At 39.1% G+C, this 21,364-nt stretch overlaps 1 protein-coding gene across 4 annotated transcripts in view; it reads right to left on the reverse strand.

Annotated features, from left to right (window-relative positions):
* HECTD2 (HECT domain E3 ubiquitin protein ligase 2) overlaps positions 1–18,908 on the reverse strand; it is a 78,282-nt gene extending 59,374 nt beyond the window's left edge. For 3 of the 4 annotated variants that reach the window (XR_011537484.1, XR_011537482.1, XR_011537485.1), the window contains exons 1-2: positions 18,622–18,901; positions 2,839–2,968 (exon numbers count right to left, since the gene is read on the reverse strand). Coding sequence is in view for 1 of the 4 variants with exons in the window: in XM_070610417.1 (XP_070466518.1) it covers positions 2,839–2,968; positions 18,622–18,759 (268 nt within the window). In the remaining 3 variants the exon portion in view is untranslated. Of the gene's footprint in view, positions 1–2,838; positions 2,969–18,621 lie in introns of all 4 variants that reach the window. The other variant, XM_070610417.1, reaches the window with a different exon arrangement.
* Positions 18,909–21,364: the final 2,456 nt, after the last annotated feature.

Genomic DNA, 21,364 nt, shown 5'->3' on the forward strand with positions numbered 1-21,364 from the left:
GAAGGAGCATGCAGGAGGATTCTTCCCCAGAGCCCAGCCCACACCTTGTGAGACCCTGTGTAGAAAACCCAGCCACAGCGGCCAAGACCTCTGACCTAAAGAGCTATGAGCTAATAAGTGGGTGTCGTTCTTAAGCCATTAGATTTGTACTAATCTGTTACGCAGAAATAGGAAACAAATAAAATGGAGATTCTAACATCTTTTATTTTATGATTGTTGAGGCTCAAATAAAACAATGTATATGAACGTTTTCTCTAAATTATAAATATTACACAAATAAAAGTTATAGGTATTATCTAGTTAATATGTCTAAAATGGAAATCCTCTCTCAATTCCTCTTCCTCATCAAATAGCCTCATTTTCTTTAATTCTTTATTTCTCTAAAGGGATCACAGTTATAGGTTTGTTCTGTTTTGCTGTGTTGTGGATTGGGGGACTGTGACAGACGAGCACTGGTGCCTTCTTGGGGTAAGAATGAGGTGATGGAATACCTGTGCATGTATGTGTGCATGTGTGTGTGTATGTGTAAATAAAGGAAGAAAGAAGTTATCATTATCAAAGGCAAAGGTTGATAAATGAAGTAATGTAAACACCAACCTGCATGTAGAAAAGGTCTAGCACTAGCGTGGAGTGTCAACAGAAAATCTGTGCAAGAATAATTTATGCCACATATAGCTTATGGACACAGGGAATGTACCAGAAACTATGTCCTTAGTCATTTCTAGGTTTGTTTTGTTTTGTTACAGGGCAAAGCACACTTAAAATTATGCAAGTAATATATGTTTCCTGTGATAAAACAATATAGAGCTGTATAAGAAATAGAGCATATTAATAATACACACCGGATCCTACTTTCCCGAGGAAACCATTAACAGATCGGTGGACATCCTTCCATACCTCTTTATATGCTCAAAGAAGTATAAAAGGTTTCCCTACACTTAAAAAACTTCGAATCATTTTCTACCTATTATTGTGTAACCTGCATTTTTCACTTTACAATGTACTGTGGGCATTTCTCCTAGTCACTTTATAAACATATCACATTTTTCTTAATAGAAGCAAAGTATTTACAACATGAATTACTATAATTCAGTTAACCAATTCAATTAGATTGCTTAAAATACCACTATTATAAACAATGTACATTCTTTCCGTATATCTTTGCACGTATGTTACATTATTTCCTTAGAATAAATTCCTAGAAATGGAATTCCTGGGTGAGTATATGAACATTTAAAAATTTGAGTATGTGTCAATAATTTGCCCTCCAGAAAGGCTGTATCAATTTCCAAGCCCTATACTCATAAAAATGCCAATTTTCACACTCCCTAGACAACACCACTGATATAAATCCTTTTATTCTCTGCAACTGAGTAGGGCAATGGTAACTCTTTGTTTTAATTTATACTTCTTTAAATACTAGTGAGATTGAGCATCCTTTCACATGTGTACTAATTGTTCACATTTCCTTTATTTTTCTTTAAAGATTGGGACCTGAGCTAACATCTGTTGTAATCTTCTTTTGTTTTTTTTTCCCTCCCCAAAGCCCCCCAGGACTTGTATATTCTAGTTGTAGGGCCTTCTGGTTGTGCTATGTGGGATGTGGACTCAGCATGGCCTGACAAGCAGTGTGAGGTCCGCTCCCAGGATCCGAATGGTGAAACCCTGGGCCGCTGAAGCGGAGCGCGTGAACTTAACCACTGGGCCATGGGAGCAGCCCCTCATATTCCCTTTTTGATTGGTCTGTTCATACCCTTTGCTTTTTTTCTCCTGGAATCTTCATTTTAATGATTTATTAATGATCTTTATGATTCAAGGATGTATTTTTCACTGACTGTGATGTTTGTACTTAACTCTGTTTACGACTTTTTAAAATTCTTATAGAAGTTTTAAATTTTCTTATGTATTCAAACATCAATTTTTTGTTCCGTAGCTGTTGGCAATGTTGTCATTCCAAGAAAATTATTATAAAAACAATCTCTTGCATTTACTTCTAATACTTTTGTACTTTTAAAAAATCTAAAGTTATTATTTTCAACAGGTTATCGAGTTGGCCTAATTTCATTTTTTGAATAATTTAATACCATTTATGTACAGGACTTTTTACAGACCTATCTCCATCTATTTGGCTATCTCGTGGCAGTGTTATCATTAGTACAGTTTTATAACATACGGTCCAGTGGAGGAATGGGCTCCCTCATTATTTTTCTTGTATCTTCTCAGATTTCTATTCTTATAGATCAAATAGATCATTCTTATAGATCAAATAGAGCATCATTTTCTTAAGTTTCCCTAAAAAAACTGTTGAAAAATTTATTAAATGTAGAGAGTAAACTGGGTGTATCTGATAGCTCTATGATATTTATGTTAAGTTTCTCCATTCAAACCACCTTTTAGTCTTTTGATAAAGTTTTAATTTTCTTCATATATGTTTTGCTCATTTTATTTTAGGTTTATTTCTAAGTGCTTCATATATTTTCCATGAAGTGTTATAATTGATTACTGCTCAAATAAGGAAATCTATTGAATTTTTGTATATTTATATTGTGTCTGGCTCCCTAACCAAACTTTCTTATTACTCATGAGCTTTGTATTTCATTGTCTTACTCCAGGTAACAAGCACCTAAAAATAATGATTTTCTTCCTTTCTGTAAACATTTATACAGCTTATTTTCCTTTTCTTATCATATTCATTAATAAGATCTACCAGAACAATGCTGAATAATTAAAATTTACTTTTTAAATAGCTGGAAAATATACTTTCAGCCAACATATACAGATTATGTGTACCTTTAATAATTATAATTACATTAATTAATTAATTTATTTATTTATTACCATTCTTGATGTTAGGGAAAACAAGATGTGCAGGTGAACTTCTGTTTTCAGCGGATTCCTTCTTCTGGCTAACAGCTGAAACACAACTGCTGAAAGTGGAAACTTGGCCTTTAGATCCTCTGTCCAAACCCTAAAAACAGAAAAGTTAACAATGCAGCATAATTCCTACTAGCTATATTTAAATTGTTTTATTGCAGAAATCATAAACATTTATAACAGAGATTTTACTTTGATGATAGATATTTGACAGAGAGATAAAACATATATATAACATTGACTTACCTTTTCTAGGACCAAATTAAGCATAAAATGAAAACAGTCATATTATCTACCTACCCACAAACTGATAAAGTTTGGAAATAGGGATAATCATAGTACCTTCCTCAAAGAATTATTGTGAGGTTTAGCTGAGATAATAAGTATAAAATAATTAGCACAGATCCTTGTACATAGTACACACTCCATTAATATTAACTGCTATTTTAACTTTGTATTTACATAACACTGTTTTTGTGACCTCCACAAATATTATTTTCAATAGTTAACATGTATCTAATACTTACGTTGATTCATTGAAGGTTTTCTTGTCTTTTGACACAACTTGAAAAGTTCAGGTAAAAAGATAAACCCTGCAGAGTTCATTTCTTTCTAAGCACTCTGATTGTACTTTGGGTACCAGGATTTTAAAAAAATAGTGCTAAGCACTTAGGAATCCTTAGGCACAGGTAACAGAGCAATCTTTCTATAGCTAGAATCTACCCATTTACACACTTTCCACAAAAGAATAACTATAAAATTCATAATATAAATTAATCTTTATTTTAAAATTATAAATAAAATCATATTACCTGTGCGAATATTGCACAGGTAATATGATTTTATTTATAATTTTAAAATAAAGATTAACTTATTAGATTAATTTATTAAATTAATTAAATTTAAAGATTAATTTATTAAAATTATTTATAATTTTAAAATAAAGATTAATTTATTAATTTATTAAAGCTATAGAGCTACCTCATGGCTTATCCTCAGCTCTTTCCAGCTTACACTATGTTCTAGCTTCCAGATGCTTAACACAATCTAGTAGTTAACTCTTCCTTAACATCCACTTCTTTACAATTTCTTTGCTTTCACAGTAGAGTTTCTTTTTCATCTGCTCCATCCTCATTGATTTCCATTTACCTTTTTAGAATCAGCTCATATGCTATGTAGCAAAAACATTTACACTCACCAAATATTCACTCTCCCATATTCCCTACTCTCTTACAGATAGGTGAAGCCGTCTGATTAATTCTAATAGGCCACAAGTAGAAATGATGTCATTTGTGGACCACAAAGTAGTAAGTCATTTAAGGCTGGTGGGCAAATCCCCAAGTCTTCTCTCTCTTCCTCCACTGTGACAATCATGGAGGCTACAGGTTGACATGTTAGAGAATCCAATGGCTTGGGTGCCTGAGTGACTATGTGGAGTGAAGCCACTGCTGACCAACATTACATTATACCACTAACAATAAATAAACCTTTACTGTTTTCAAGCACTGAAACTTGGGGCTAATTTGTTAATGCAGCATAATCTATTCTATCGTAACTACTCTGCAAAGCTTTTTCTGGTGGTGACCATTTCCACAAAAATCAAATTCTTATTTATGCTTGTAATTTACTTAAATTATTCCACTGAAATAATTTTTTTCATACTGGTCCTTCATGCCAGACCAGAAACTCCTTATTCATCACAGAGCTTGACATAAGTGAATTTTGTGCATAGATCTTGTACTTTAGAGTAAATTTATGTTTTCCTTTTTTTAAAGAACGAGCCCAGAAAGAAATTTCAGATAGTATACACACAGAATTAAAATGCTTCTGGAATTAAGGGATTTTTAGAAATGAGTTATTCAACTCCTTTATTTCATGGATGAGGAAACTGGAATTGTCTGACACTCACCTAAAGTCATTCAGCTAACAAGCAACAGAGGTGTGATGGACACTAAACGAGAACTTGAGGAATACTTTCACGAGGAAAGTATGTATATGCAATTTTTTGCATGTGAAATCTTGGCTGCTCACAGAATTTGTTGTTTTTTGTTTGTTTGTTTGCTTTATTTGTTTGAGCTTGCTTCTTGGATACATTTAGGCTCAGTGAAGTCTGAGTTAATACTTCTGTGTTAGGATTAGCCTACATGATCCAGCCTATAAAAGTTAAACATATTGCCTAACTTAAATAAAGTAGTCCTCTAATAGATTTTAGTTATGAATCTGAAGTTTCAGAACCATAGACAATATCATTTACGGTCTTGTACAGAACCCACAGCACAACACAACAGGTGCTCAAGAAATGATTATTCCTGTGCTAACAACATACTAAGACAAGTCATTTACTGGGTACTTGCTATATGCCTAGTACTACGTTACGTGATTTCATACAACGTTCCTATGAGATATGCATTTACTCCTGATTTTACAAATGAGGAATCTGAAGCACTATGCTCAAGTTCAGAGAGCTGGCAAGTGGGAATTCAAGCTCTAATCTGAATGACCCTGAAGTGTGTATTCGTAAACCACTACAACTCACAGTCTCTCACTATGGTAGCTATCATACATTAAGGGTTTATCCTATGATAACAGGTGAGTTACACATATCACCCTGTTTTCACAACAGCTGTTTGTGGCTGATATTATCTTCTCTACTTGTACAGATATACACTGAAGGAAATTTAATAGCCTTAGGAGCAACTCACCTCATCAGAAGAAATTAAAAACTAAGTGTACCTTAGGGAAATCTTTGATGTCCTTGCAATCTAGGAAAGACTCAATATTTCATTTTCTTTTCCTACTCCTTCCTCCACCCCTTCTTAATAAAAGGAGATCCCAAAGAACATTGCTTAGTTCACTTGGGGAATTTTCCAAATAATAAAAAATAACAAGTAACTGATTGAATCAATAAAGCCATTTAACAACTATCAGTTCTAATCTCTAGTAGATTTATAATGTAGATTCCCAAGGAGAAGAGACAAAAATTGGAGAAAGAGATAAATAAGACAGTGATATGAGATACTTTTCTATAAAACAGTCTTAGTAGATTACATAATTTGCATAATCTTGGTAAATTAAAGCAAGACGCTCAAGTGTACGGAACTAGTATGTTGATTAGGAAAATAAAACCAAAATAAACTATGCATTTTAAAAAGTAAATCATTCCTTGCTATAATTATTAGGATACTTAAATAAGAATTATATTAACTACTGGGGCCACGTTTGCTTATTTGTATGCTTTGTTCTACCAGAACATCTTAAATAATAGTGGGAACAAAAGGCAAATTTGATGCACTATACCACTTATAGATGGTAATTAATGAAAGAAACCAACTTGTAAAATGAGGTCAATGAATGGCCCGTCAGTAACAAAGCCTTGTTAACTTAGCTGTAAATATCTACAATAACTTAATATATAGAAGGTGTTTTTTTGTTGATAACTGTCATGGATGTTATCTAAGACTGAGCAACAACAGAATGTAGGGACCAATGCAGTTGGAATATAGAATCAGAAAGGGAGAATGGCCCAGACGAGACTGGAAAGGTAGACAAGAACCATATCATGAAGGCTTCGGGCTATGGAGTATAGATTCTATCCTGGAAGGTACAGGGAGTGACAAGATCATATCTGTATCTTAGAAAAATCACTCTGGCAGCATTGTAGGGAACAGACTGAAGGGGAGCACTACTAGAAGCTGAACCAGGCCTTCTGGAAGAAATGAAGTGCCAACTGAGACAGTGGTAATGGGGAAGGAAGAGGAATGGCAGCCTGGGCCAAAGCAACGGAAAAATGGTAAAAGCTATTTCAGGTCCAAGTGTGAAGCATAATGAGAATCTGAGAATCCTTTCATAAATTACAAAATAAATGAAATGAAGAACAACAATGCTTTATTTCAAATTTCAGGAAAATAAACAAACTTTGACACCACATTGTAAAGAAGAGGACTTAGGACTTAAGAATGTGTAAAAACCTGAAGAAAATTCTAGACTGGGTTATAGAAACATACGATTTGTGAATGACTAGAAAAGGAACCAATGCTCAGTAGGCAAAAGCATGCTTCTCATGACAACATTACAGAATTTTTCTAATTGACAGTGTTACCATTATGCTACTGTTATGCAAAACTAATATAAGGACAGAACCATGAGAAATATTGGCATGTATGATATGAGCTGACAAAGAAGATTAAGAATGAATGGGCAAAGAGATAAGAAACACAAAAGAAGGCGATATGTTAAAAAGTAAGGGAGGATAAAGTTTCAAGAAAAAAGGTGGTCAACAATGTTAAACGATGAAGAGTGGTTAGGTCTAAAATGTGCCTACTAGAATGAGCAACTATGAAATCTTGCAGACCATGGAGACAACAGATTCAAGGGAATGGTGGTGACAGAAACCATGCGAAATGGATTGGTGAATGAATGGGAAGTTGGGAAATGAAAGAAATGAGCAGGGATTGCTCTGTCCAGAAGCTTCACAGGAGAGAAAGGCCAGTGGCTGGAAGTGTAGACAGGTTTGAGGAAAGATACACTGAGCATCATGGCTGCCCAATCCAATGTTCACTTCTATTTAAACTGACCTATTCGTAGTCCCCATAGCATTACTGCTATTCTTTGCGCAGGAATGGCCATAGATTGGAGGAGAGAGAGGCTCTCAACTGAAAGGAAGCCACCTCCAGGCTAGGTGGCCATATGTAGGTGGCCTGACATAAAAGGCATTGATGCTTCCTAGGATATCAATCAGAGGAGGTCTGTTCCAGATTTTAGACAGAGGAATATGGAAAAGAGTGACCAGCCAAGAGTGAGAGAATAGCAGAGGCACAGAGAGCAGCCAGTCTCTGTTCCTGCTTGCTTTCTGGTTTTAATCTATGCATATCATTCCAATAAATCCCCTTTTTCCAAAAGGAGGCATATATGGCATGATTTTCTGTTCCTTGTAACCAAAAAAGGAAATGAAAAAAAATCCTTAGTCTAATAATAAGTCCCTTGTTTGTAAGATGACTGTGCTCTTGATATTTTATACTTGAGATGACAAGAAATTAATCATGGACAATTGTACAGGTTGACAGGGCACTACAGATAAATAAAGCAAACCTTCAATACAGCAGTTGTCCTCTACTACCTTGCACAAGAGAAATCTTACACACAACCTAATGCTTTCATGAGGAAAAACAGGGCAGCATGTTGTGCAATGGTAAACTGATTAACTAAAAATTAGAGACTTAAATCAAGAAGCTATTGGGTATTAACACGACATCAAACTTCAGACTAAATTAAAGATTAAAGAACATTACTTTATAAGCCTTCTAAGAATTGGATCTACCACAGTTATTAGATCCGGCTTCCTGAGGAGTTTAGGAAGTGTTATCCACGAGTCCTCAGAAGGAGCACACTGAGGATGAAGCCCTGGAATGCGGCCAGCCTACAAACAGTGGGCTGGATGTGTTGAAGAACAGATAGTAGCAGGATACCCAACCAGCTGCTGTAGACTGAAGATAAGTACAAACAGGGAACACAGGGGGAAAACACACTCAGAACTCACTGAGGGAAAAAACTCAAAATACTTAAATTTGGCATAATAAACAATGGACCTGCCTCTCTAGGCAGAGTCTGTGTGTTTAATAAATAGCAGAAAAATTTTATATAGTAATAACATAACTAATCAAAGGTCATATTTCACAAATACCCACCATGGACCTCAATGGTCTTTTTGACAATATAATCACACAGGTTATACGTAAGATCATGATATAATTTAAAAAAATTGAAACAAACAAAAACTTAGAGGACCTGTTCTGTTCCTGCTAACAAAATAATTAGTCAACCTTTTTTAAAATTTTATTTTAATATATGAGTTCCTACTTTCAGTCTTTATTGAAGGACAAACTACATAGAGTTAAATTTCTGATTTCTTTCATATTTTTCTATTAGATGCCAATAAGAAGGATATTCACAGTTTTCCACAACAGCTTTTGTATTGAATACAAAGTTCTATTATATTCAAATTTCCCGTAAGGGGGCCGGCCTGGTGGTGTATTAGCTAGGTTCCTGCGTGCTCCACTTTGGCGGCCCGAGGTTCACAGGTTCGGATCCTGGGCACGGACATAGCACCACTCCTCAAGGCATGCTGTGGGGGCATCTCACATAAAATAGAGGAAGAGTGGCACAGATGTTAGCTCAGCAACAATCTTCCTCAAGTAAAAAGAGGAAGATTGGCAACAGATGTTGGCTCAGGGCCAATCCTCCTCACTTACCACCCCCTCCAAAAAAATTCTGGTAAAATTTACTTTGCCTATCCTCTATCCTCCAAAAGGTGCCTTAAAAGATAAAACACTTTTGTTCACAATCTAAACCAATCTTTGATAAAAGAATAATTGCTGGCTCTGTTCCATCATGAAACATTTTTTAAAGCCATATTTCACTATATTAGAGTCTCTGAATTAAAATACTTTAAACTGAATTTCTGTCTACAAAATTCATTATTTATAACATATTTTAAATTACTAGCTTTGCAAACAAGCTGGAAATGCTTGCATTTTAAACTACATCAAGAGAAAATTAATGTTGCAGTCTGGTTATCTATTTAGATAGGTCAGGCTGGCAGTAGTTTTATTTACTGAAGAGACAACACACTACAAATGCTTAGATAGATGGACTCTGCATAGAGCTCTTTGGTTTGGTGGGCTCTGGATGCAAAGTTGTCACAGGGGATCCAGTATATGTTAAATGATGTTCAATATCTTCTCTTTGAGAAGAGATGTACACACTGTATTTTAGAAAATGCTCCATATAACAAATAATGACTAAGCATTCTAAAATGTCCCGTAATACTTTGTTATTCAGAAAATTCACTTATGTAGAATACCTGTCGTCAAGAATGACAAATAAAAAGCATTAACAGTAACAGTACAAAAGAAATTCAACATACATTAGGGTAGTGGTTCTCAAACTTTCTGGTCTCAGGATCCCTTTATACTCTTAAAGATTATTGTATGTATGTACTAATTCCTTTTAAAATAAAAATAAACCCATTTCTTATTAACATAAATAATATTTTATGTAAAATAACTATATTTTCCCAAACAAAAACAAATTTAGTGAGAAGAGTAGCATTGTTTTATATTTTGCAAATTTTTTTTTTAAGATTTTATTTTATTTTCCTTTTTCTCCCCAAAGCCCCCCAGTACATAGTTGTATATTCTTAGTTGTGGGTCCTTCTAGTTGTGGCATGTGGGACGCTTCCTCAGCATGGTTTGATGAGCAGTGCCATGTCTGCGCCCAGGATTCGAACCAACGAAACACTGGGCTGCCTGCAGTGGAGCACGCGAACTTAACCACTCAGGCACAGGGCCAGCCCCTATTTTCCAAATCTTTTTAAACATCTGGTTTAAGAGAAGACAGCTGAATTCTTATACCTGTTTCTGCATTCAATTTGTTACAATATCATGTGTCATGTAGCCTCTAGAAACCTAGACTACACTCATGAGAGACTGAGCATGAACAAGACAAGACAGATAACACTATCATTATGAAAGTAATTTTGACCTCGTGGATCTCTAAAAGGATATGGAGGACCACACTTTGAAGACTGCTAAAATAGAGATAAACAGTAATTAGAACTAAGAACAAATTTAAGAAATCTTGGCAGAACAAGAAAATATCATCTAAATCTACACTAATACAGCAATTTGCCACATGTGGCTACTGAGCACTTGAAATGTCCTAGTCCAAAATGAGATATCTAGTAACCGTGAAATACACAATTTTCAAAGGCTTAGTATGGAAAAGAGATAAAATACCTCATTAAGTGTCTATATTGACTAAATGCTGAAATGGTAAGTTTTTGGACATGTTGAGTTAAATTATTAAAATTAATTTTAACTGTGTTTATTCTTTTTTAAGGTGGCTATCAGAAAATTTTAAATTACATAGGTAGTTCACATTATATTTTTACTGGACAGAGCTGATCTAGATAGATAAAACATACTTTCTTAAACTAGATCCAACCTAACAAACAATCTTAGGAAAAAAGATAGAATTATTGTTCTGATTCATAATTTCCCTGCTTCATTTGGAAAAAGAGATTTGCCAGAAAGGCAGCAAATTTAAATATGGTATAAAATACTCCACAGACAAAGAATAAAAGGTGTCTGAACGAACAAACACTGAGTTTCTTGATTTGGTAATTTCTGATATGTACATAGGGACAACGGTAATCTATATACTTTTGGAAATTTACTTTTCAAATTCACAGATGACTATTTTGGCAATAGATTAAGCACCCCTAATATAAGGCCCATTGCCTTCAGTCTCAATGAGGCACAGAAAAACTCCATTTACGAAAGAGAGAGTGGCTTCCTGAGATACTAAGAAAGGTTATGGTGTCAAAAGACTGGTGAACAAATGTTCATTTATGTTTTAAGTTAAAAATATTTAAGATACTCTGCTTTACCAACTTTTTAAATAGACTAACCTAAACTATCAGTTAGGACCACATCAGCTGAGAGGCCTCAATTGTCTTTAGAGTCTACAAGGGAGAATATTTTAGGCTCTGTTACTGGGTAAAGATATTTTGTTTCTCTTTTTGTATGTTTTTTCACAGTTCCCTATAAGAATGAAGGGTTATAAAATCAAAAGTGCTATCTCTGCTCTACATCCTTCCATTAAGATGTGAAAAATTAGCTACTTTCAGGGTGTGAACTTCCCTCCCAAACTAAATAGCACTGGCCCAAGTGGAATTGCTTTCTTTAAGTGATATAAAGCACATCTCTCAAAGGAGACTAGGAAATAAGGATGTGGGTTCTGAAACAAAATTTTGTCACCAAAAAAGTCACAACACAGTTGATACTGATCTTATAGATAACTGAAAATTAACCCTACTTAATATAATAGAAATGTTAGTCCTGAAGCGCAGAAATTTGTGTTCACTTGTCATCAGGAAGGCAAGGTGGCATGAGAGATTTTACTCACTTTTTTTACAACATAGGAAAAGAAACTGCATCAATTGATTATTCTTATATAGTAAAATATTACTTTTAAAATGTGTGATTTGGTGCAGTCATTCCTCAATGAATTTCTTGTTCTTTAATAAAAACATCTGGATCAAAACTAAGTTAATTTGAAATACGGCTTTCTTTAATGACTAGGCTCAAACTTCAGACTGACTTTTCAATTCAGCTGAATTAGTAAAACTTCAATAATTTCTATTGTTAAAAGGCTTGTTCACTTATTACATTCATTCTCCCCCCAAATTTTTTGATTGCTTACTAAAATGTCACCCAGTTATAAATATCAACTTAGGAACAACCAGTTACTCACACAAGGCTTAGGAGTCTAGTAACATTTTTGCAATGCAAAGGGATCCTTCATCCATAGAGTCAACTACAATACTAGAAAAAACCAGGAGAAAAAATAGGGAAATCAAAGCTTCCCAGAGCTTTCTCAGCTCCACTCTCTTCCTTACTCACCTTCTGTTGATCTTTCTCTACTCTCTCTTCCTCAACTCTAACTAAAAACAAGCAAGTTAATTTCTAAACACTATGCCAAAATAAGCTGCTACTCTAGCAACACTAGCTGTACACCTTTTTGAAGCTTTATCCCCACATTTCGTTTTTAAAAAGAAATTCATATGCACCCAGACATATATCAGCCCTGAAAAGTTCAGAGAGTTCATGATACCCCTTAATTCAGCGTGTGTGCGCGTGCGGCTGGGGGGGGGGGGTGATGGGGGGATGAGGAGGGAAGGAGAGACAGGGAGATGGAAGGAGAGACAGGGAGAGGGCTAGGGGAGGAGAAGGGAGATGGGCTGATAAAGGCTTGATAGAGAAGGCTGTGAAGGAAAGCACCCAAGCCAAAGGACAAGAGTAGAAAGGGCTGGCTGATTTACAAACAGCTTTCCGCTGTAGAGGGTGGTTTGCTAATAATCATGATATCATCTAACACTTATTGAGTGCTTTCTTTGTCAAGGCTTTTTTCTAAACGCTTTATGTGTGTTAATTAATTTATTAGATAAGTCTTCTTATCTACCCTATGAGGCAGGTTCTATTATTATTGTCCCCATTTTATAGACAGGGAGCTACAAATAGCAAAGCAGTATTGTATTTAACAATTTTGGAGGTTCCCCGGTTCACAACTTCTAATGACCACTTTTCTCCAATTGTTAAATACAGTCAAATTATTTGTGTCCTACCATCCTGAATTAACTATGAACAGGAGAATAAGCAGGCAACTACACTATGGCTTTGCATTTAAAAAAAAAAAAAGTTGACAGACTTTACACCCACTCAAAATTAGACACACCTTGGATATGTATTGATATAGCTTACAGCCCTCCCTTTTTATGTCTTAAGACTCAGATTCTTTTTCTTTAATGAGATTGCTTTACTTTACATAGAATTTAATGATACACTCATACCATATTAAAACTGAAACTATCAGATATCCTAGAACATATCTTTCTCTCCCATAATAGTTCTACCTCTGGCAACAAAATTTTGAACAAATTTGTCACTGGACCACATCCTCTTTTCTAAAATAAGAAATATTTCTATAGGTGCAGGTTCTTTGAACCACATGGCCTCTGACCACGGATACAGAGTATATGGAATAGGGGAAAGAGCATGAGTATTTTAGTCAGAAACATCTCAATTTTAAAACAAGCTCTGCCCCTTACTATCCATTTTACCCTTTGGTAAGGTACATATAACCTCTCTGACTCTCAGATTCTTCCTGTGAAATGGGAACAATATCTTCCTCACAATCACAGCAGTTGTTGTGTTACTGTTTTTGGTTGCATTGACTGACTAAATGAGAGAGACAGGGAAAATGCTTAGCATAGAGTAGGTACTCAAACAGTAGCTTTTATATTACTTATATGTATTACACATATACATATGTAATGCATTTTTGTAGTATCTATGGTTTATTAAATTGTTTAAAATGCCTTTGCCCCCATAGCCTTTGTTCTTTCCCATCTCACCTTCTATTTAGTACATAATGGACAAAGATTTTCCATGTATAAGATTGTTCCAAACACCTAGATAGGCAGAGTTTTTGTAAGTTCACAATACACATATTTATTTGGAATGCTGTTGACTGGAGTGTTTTATGTAAATATTTTCTCTGAGAGAACTCATCTGGAAACTTCAGAATCCTCTTTCTTTACTAATCTTCCTCCTCTTTCATTTCTGTTATCTACTTAGTTTCCACATAGTGTGGACCCTTCCATCCCTTACAAGTTACCGCATGGCCGCCACCCTAGTGGATGCGCCATCATCACAGGTAAGAACTACAAAGCTTCTTCCTTCGCCCTGCTCCTCCTCCTCCCTCCTCCAGTCTAACTACCTCTAATCACTACCACTGACTTCATTATGTCGCTCCTCTATTTAAGAAACTCCAATGGCTTCCCACTAACCACAGAAAAAAATGTCCATGCCTCTCTGCCTAGTGATGTGGCTCCAGCCCTCATGCAATCACCTCCCACAAGTTCCCAGCAGGTTTCCATTGGGCTCGCCCTATTACTCTCTAATTCTCTCCTTTAAGCCTGTTCATGTTGTTTTCCCCACTGGATTACTTTCCCGCTTTCTTTTGCCCATCCAAATCCTATCATCCTTCAATGGCCAGCCAGCTTAAATAATTACCTTTACTTCAAGGCTTACTTCAAGGCCTTTCTTCACAGTTCTGCACACACTGATTTCCTTTCTCTGATCTCCTATAGTGTAAACTGTTTCTATGGCTCACTGTGCCTTTTACATAATGCTTTGCTTTGTTCTATTTTCACGTGTTAGCCCTGCCTACCGAGGCAGGGACCTTTTTTTTAACCTTGTCTTTGTGTTTTCTGTAGTATCTAGTGCAAAACTAAACATAATAGATATTCAATAATTAGTAGTTATATTTTAGCCCAGCAGCTCCAACAAGCCCATTTATACATACCTGACACAACGCATACAAACTTATTCTTGTTAGTACTGATTTCCTATCAAATCCTCTCCACATACCTTATGCTCTCCCTCAAACTCTTCCCCTGACCTTCCACCTACTGGACAAGTCTTCGGGCCTTCACTGTGGGCAAACTTCCCTTTAAAATCCTAAATTGATTTCCTTCACTTCCCTGACTTAAGTAAAATCTAGCTCTTTCTCAAAACCACTTCATTCCTTGCCACCCTTTCCCGTGGAGAACCTCTTTTTTTCCTGTTCATCTGACTTAAATATTAAGTAGACAGTCAAACTCACCCTCACTTGCCATGGTTATTTTTGCCCCTCCTTGACCATTTTCTCCTTCCCCATTCACCAATTTTTTCTAACTTCCCTATTACATCAGCAACTAATTTACAATATCCTCCTCCACTCCAATCCATCAACTTCAGTAAATGCAATATTGACATCATCAGCCCTTCATACCCATACACTACTTCAAATTCTTTATTCTCCTCAATTCTGTGGTCTTGCATCACCTCTCCACAGCAGCAAGGCCAACCTCCCCCGTCCCCCACCCAACAACGATAGTCCTCTGAGGGCTCTATCTTGAGCCTCATGAGCATCTCTACCTAGAACCACTTTGACTGCCATTTCTCTCCACTTCCCCACCCCATTTCTGCTGTGCCTCATTCACTATCCATACCCTTCACCAGTCCATTTCAAATGGTGCTCCATAAACCAAGGAGACTTGGGGCAGTGTAGTTAAAATACAGATTCCATGGAGCTTCTGATTCAGTACACAAAGCATTAATTTTCAATCTTAGCTACACTTGGAAATTTTTTAAAAAGATGCCTGAGCCCCATCCCCAGAAATTAATTTAACTGGCCTGCATTTGGGCCTGGACAATGAAGGCTTTAAAAGTCCACCAGTTGATTCTACTGCGTGTCAAAGGCTGACAACTGGAGCTCTAGGGTGAAATCTTGGACTCAGGACTTTAACACGCTACCAAGGTAACTCTGTGGTCAGTCATGTTTGAGACCATTGTGTTAGGACTTCCAGACTAGAATGGACTTCCTGCACACTTAGCTGGTCTTAGGATCAATCACTCCAGGGCTGCACTTTCCAGCACCCTCTGTCCCACCCCTGCACCTCTTTAAACTTCTGGGATATAGTCCCAAGTCTTCAAGTTTAGTTAAGGTCATCCTAATCTGGCCTTCTACTTATTTTAGGGAGCTGTCACTGTAAATTATTTCCATACTGTTATAAAAACATGATAGAATGATTCTTGGAAAAAGCTAGTACTGTAGGGCTACACGAATTGAGCCATAAACTCAATCGACATAGACAGAGCTACTAACCTGGGGCAAAAAGGAAGAATCACTACAAAGGCGCAAAGAAAAAAGTTGCTGATGGCAATTAGGTTCCTAAGCAAACCTCCAGAAGTTCTATTTAATCCACCAAACAGGCCACAAGCTGTCATTCCCTGCCTCCCACACGAAGGCCTTCCCCACCCACTGGTAAACTCAGTCATCATCCCAGCTCTCCTGGCATTCTTGCCCTCTGGAGGCCCAAGCACACATTTTCTTGACTTAAGCTTTTTATTGCCATAGGTGGGAATTTCAGCTCTGGAAATTCTCTCTGACAAACACACACACACACAAACACGCACACACACACACACACACACACACCCCACCAATAAGTTCCTCATCTTCCCCTTACTCTTCTCTTACTGCAAAACCTGAGAAAAAGTCCTTTTCCCTCCTGTCCTGACCCAAAACAGTGCTAAAGACAAACCTCAGTGAATTCAAAGAGCCATAAATTCTGAACGTCATTTTTTTTAAAAAACTGTCATTAAAATAAAAACAACGCTATCAATCCTAAAAGACTCTGTAAGGAACCAGAAATTGCCTTCAGAATCTTACGTCTTTCTATTCATCCTCATCCTCTTCTAATTTAACCTATGCCTTTGAAGGTTTAATTCAAGATTTAAAAAATTTCTTGAACTCTATTCTTCTGTTTGACTAGTAGCAGAAGTGCATAATCCTTAATTCACAATTCCAAAACCCTGTAAGCTCTTAAAATTGAAAGGTTTTTGCAACTTATTCGGCGACAAAACAGGTACCTGACTTGAACTCTGACGATCCAACCTGGTCTGAACTGATATGAAGCTACTTATGGTTTGACTTCACCTCATTTTGAGTGAACATACACACATTTCACTGCAGAGCTATTAACAGGCTTGATTATGGGAAAATAGCCAGGACCCCACTGTTGGTATTATATATATATATATAAGTATACCAAATTAGCTTTCTAAAATCTGAAAAACTCTGAATTCCAAAGCCCCAAGGGTTTCAGATAACAGTCTTTAGATGTGTGTCCACACTGTAACAATTTCTACAAATTTTTATTCCAAACCTTCAAGTTTTCAGTTACACTGAGATAAATATGTTTTGGGGAGGGTGTTCACTAGAGGACCTGACCCCATTCATGTAACCGTTTCTACAAGTAATGCATTCACTGTTTTAAACACTGACTTAGACAAGAGCTGTTGAAACGCTACCTATTTGCAAGTTAAGAACTTCCTAGAAAAGCTCTAAAAACCTAGGGTACGAACAACAGGAAGCGGGTCTGCAAGCACTTGGGAGACAAATTCCTTCAAAGCGTTTCCCAAAGAAATTGCTAACTTCAAACTCCATTTCACCAATCAATCATAGCCATATTTAAAAATGTGTGTCATTTTATTACTGTCCACACTTTGCTGCCCTGATTTAATCTAAAGAGCTTATTCTAACAATTTCCAGTTATCACAGTCCTTAGACATTTTTGAAAGACCTACCGAATCGAAACATTATTCCTAATACTCATACTTTGAAGATGAGCGAGCTATTTTAGTAAGTTCTTAGTCATTTAAGAGGGAGGTTTTAAGTAATGAATTGCAAGCAGGAATTAAGAAAATGTATCATGTTCTCTAAACTTTTACTATTTTGTCACGCACAGCTGCCTGACAAGTCATGGTCTTTAAACGTACCAAAGCGAACTTTCAAAAAGTATTTCAATAGTATGTCAAATAAAAATCTCAAAAATCAGAAAAATATTTTTTTTGGTGCTCCAAAGTAACCAAAGTCATAACCACCAGTAAAAATAAGGAAGGGGGGGGGGGTGTCCCATTACATCATCTGGCAACGTGTAGTTTGAAGCCTGAGCGCTCTCCAAATAATCCTTAAGAAAACCCAGCTGGGAAACCATTCCTGTCAAGCTTAGAGAACTTGAGTTTGAATAAAAGGTTAAAAAAGCCTCTCCACCTTACGTCACATGCCTGTACCATAAGAAAAAGCAAACCATCACCGAGGCATCTACCTCCCACCACCCTGACAGCGCCGAAAGGTCATGATCGAGTAGAAACTCGCCGCGGAGCCTGTTCCACCCGAACCGGGAAGGGAAAGAAACGCGAAGAGAACGGGGACATCTCGGCGCCCCAGGCAGGCGGGCAGCTCCGCGGAAACCCACTCGCGCCTGCCTGACACCTTAGCCTCATCCAACAGATAATGCCCGTTCCAAGATGCTAGAAATTTCCTTCGGCAAAGCAGGGGCCCCTTCAAAGCAGAAAATCACCGAACACAGCCAGCGGACCCGGCCACCCCACCATCTCCCGAGGGGGGAAGGTGCAGCTCGCGAAGTGGCCGCGGCTGCCCACGAGCCACAACTCTGATCTCGGCCCGAGGAAGCGAGGCCCGGGCGGGCGCATCTCCCCGGGCGGCCTCCGGGCGCCCCTCGCCCGCCCTGCCGACGCCCGCCGTCGGGGCGCCCAGCGACCCCCGGCCGCCACCTACCGCGCTCGCGCTGGCGCCCGCCGACACGATGGGCGGCAGCTTGTCGCGCTCCAGTTCCTTCCCTTTCTTCTCCTCAGGCGCGGCCGTGGCCTCTGCCGGCAGCGCGGCGGGCGAGGGCACCCGACCCTCCTCGCTCATGTCGGGCCGGGCGGCGGGAGCGCGAGGCGGCGGCGGCGGCGGCGGCGGCGGCCGGGCTGCGGCTGGGGCTGGCGCTGCTGCCGCCGCGGCCGCGAGAGGGCTCTGGGCAGCCGCTTCCAACCGCCGCCGCCACCGCCGCCGCCGCTCCGCCCCCGCCGCCGCCGCCGCCCCCGCCCCCCCCCGCGCCGCGGCCCAGCGCGCGCCCGGATGCCCCGCCCTGCCACCGCCCCCGCGCGCGCCCGCCGCCCCCACCCCGCCCCGCCCCGCCCCGCGCGGGGCTCTCGGGCGGCGGGTCTGCGGCGACGGCTGCTGCCACCCTCGCCAACCCCGAGGTCCCGGAGAGGAGGCGCCGCGGCCGACACCAGGCCGCCATGTTGTTTACAGACTGTCGCCCGAGAGGGCGAGGAGAGGGTCCCCGCGCCCCGGCCGTACTGTAGGGTCTGGACTCGGGGGATCAAGGCGAGGGCTGCCAAGGGTCGGGAGGAGATGGAGAGTGCCCGGGTGGCGCCTGGAGGGCGGGGCGGGCGCCCTGGCTTGGGGCGCCTGGACCCGCCGGATCCGGGCTGGGGGCCTTTCCCTCCCCAGGGCCCACAAAGCCGTCTGCCGCGGGGCTGCTGCTTGTCCCTGCCGTCCCTGCTCCCCCCAGGACAGCGGTGGCGAGCCCGCGCATCCTCGGGAGACAGCCCTGCCTTTCTTAGCGGACCGACCCTTTCTAGATCCCTAGTAGCCCCCCCTACAAAGAAAAAGCCTGGGGGTGAGGGGCAGTGAGACGTCGTGGCCCCCCCTTCCCACCGCAGGGCCGGACGGCCAGGCCACACTTTCCATTCCTGTTCCTCTTGTCCCCCCTTTCTCTGCCAAATCCGCCTCTCCCTTCCCGTCCCCACGCGCCTACATCTCTCTCTCTCTCTCTGCATCCCTTTGCTGCCTCCTATTCCTTCCTTGTTCCTTTCCTTTTATAAATTACAGATGGACAGACCCAAATTCTGCTGCATAATCCGTAATGGGTAAGAACTTTAAAACTGAGGCGGAAAGCTTTTAATCGTGATATTAAAACAACCCCAACCCCCACGCCACCTAGACAATTTCCTTTCCTTTCTTATCGCCCCCTCTTTTTCCTTTCTCAGTCTCTTGGAGCTGCGGAGACACCTGCTGATCTAAGAGAAGGGAGAGTCAGAATGCGCTGTATGACCTTAATATTAAAAATAGGGAGTTTCTCGACATCCAAGTCTTCAGATTTTTAAGTTGTGGCTTTGTTGTTTTACTCGAGGTTGAGTGAATTTTCAGATCGAGATCCAAATATGAGAACCAAAAATATGAAACAAACCCAGATGATGTTTGGGTTATCTATTGCTTTACCTAATTAACAGTTATTAGCATAAGTAAGTACTAGTTACAGTGCATTGCGAGATGAGGCTGCCTGTTTTTCAAACCCAGAATTTGTAACAAGCGGATCTGAAGCAATGTAATGAATATAATAATTGGTATTCAAGATTACCTTCTAAATTATAAATTCTGACTTTCGTTTATAGAAAGTCTTTCTGGTTTTAATATAGTTGCTCTCATCACCTATTTAAATGTTAATTAGCAAAAGGTATGGAGTAAGTGCCATATAGTCAGCAAAAAGTATTTCAGTGATAATTAGCCTTGGAGGGAAATGATGTATACACAGGTTACTCTGAAGCATTCTCCTCCTTTCTATTTTTCTTGAATTCTTTTTCAGGATTTTCTTTCCTTCTTAAACCTCTGAAATACTTATCCTACGGAGAGGAACATACAAGTATTTCCTAACTTTAGCAGGTCAGCATGCCGATCTTTTGATAAAGCAACAACTCAGATGTTATTCCAAAAACGGAAGCTTTTGTTTTAACTACAAGATATTCTATGCTGCTAAGGTAGGTGGATAGAACAAATACTAGGGGGAAAAAGTATCCTCTTTCCTATTGTTTTCAGCTAGAATTAGTAATTTGCAATAAAAATGCTTGGATGAGAAACCACTTGAGTTACATGCCTTATGCTTTCTCTTTTCGTGTGAGAGACAAAATAAAACAGTGTCTGTACATGCAGTCACATTCAATAGAACAAAATGCTTAAATATTGGCAAAACAAGGCAAGTCAGAAATTTTAATTTCTGCTACTGCACCACAATGGATAATCTATTTCTAAACAAGCCCACTGATTAATTCACCTGTGAAGTACATACCAAAAATGATAAGTTATTCGTTGATATTTTCGCTTACTTCCTATTAAATATATTACTCTGGATGTCCCATCCCTCCTTCTTGCGCATGCACTCTAGGATGGGGGTTGGAGGGTGGGAAGGGGGCTACCGGAAAGCTGCACAGTGATGGCTCGAGGGGAACTCATGGGCTTGAGAGAGTGCCACCGACATGCTTCTAGGGGCCCAGGTAGGAGAGAGGTGGTTGTAGAGCAGGACATACAGAGAGCTCTGACTATTCTGTACAAGGGGGCAGAGAAGATGCTTTTTGGCTATGCCAAGTGTCATGGAGAAGTGCAACAGTGATGGCATCCAAGTATACACTCATAGCTTTGGAAAAATGGGGAGTGAGGCAGGAGAAACATTTCCCCTTCCTAAGCCCAGAAGGAA

The sequence above is a fragment of the Equus przewalskii genome, chromosome 1 (genome assembly GCF_037783145.1).
Source record: "Equus przewalskii isolate Varuska chromosome 1, EquPr2, whole genome shotgun sequence".
In the NCBI taxonomy this organism is placed as follows: domain Eukaryota; kingdom Metazoa; phylum Chordata; class Mammalia; order Perissodactyla; family Equidae; genus Equus; species Equus przewalskii.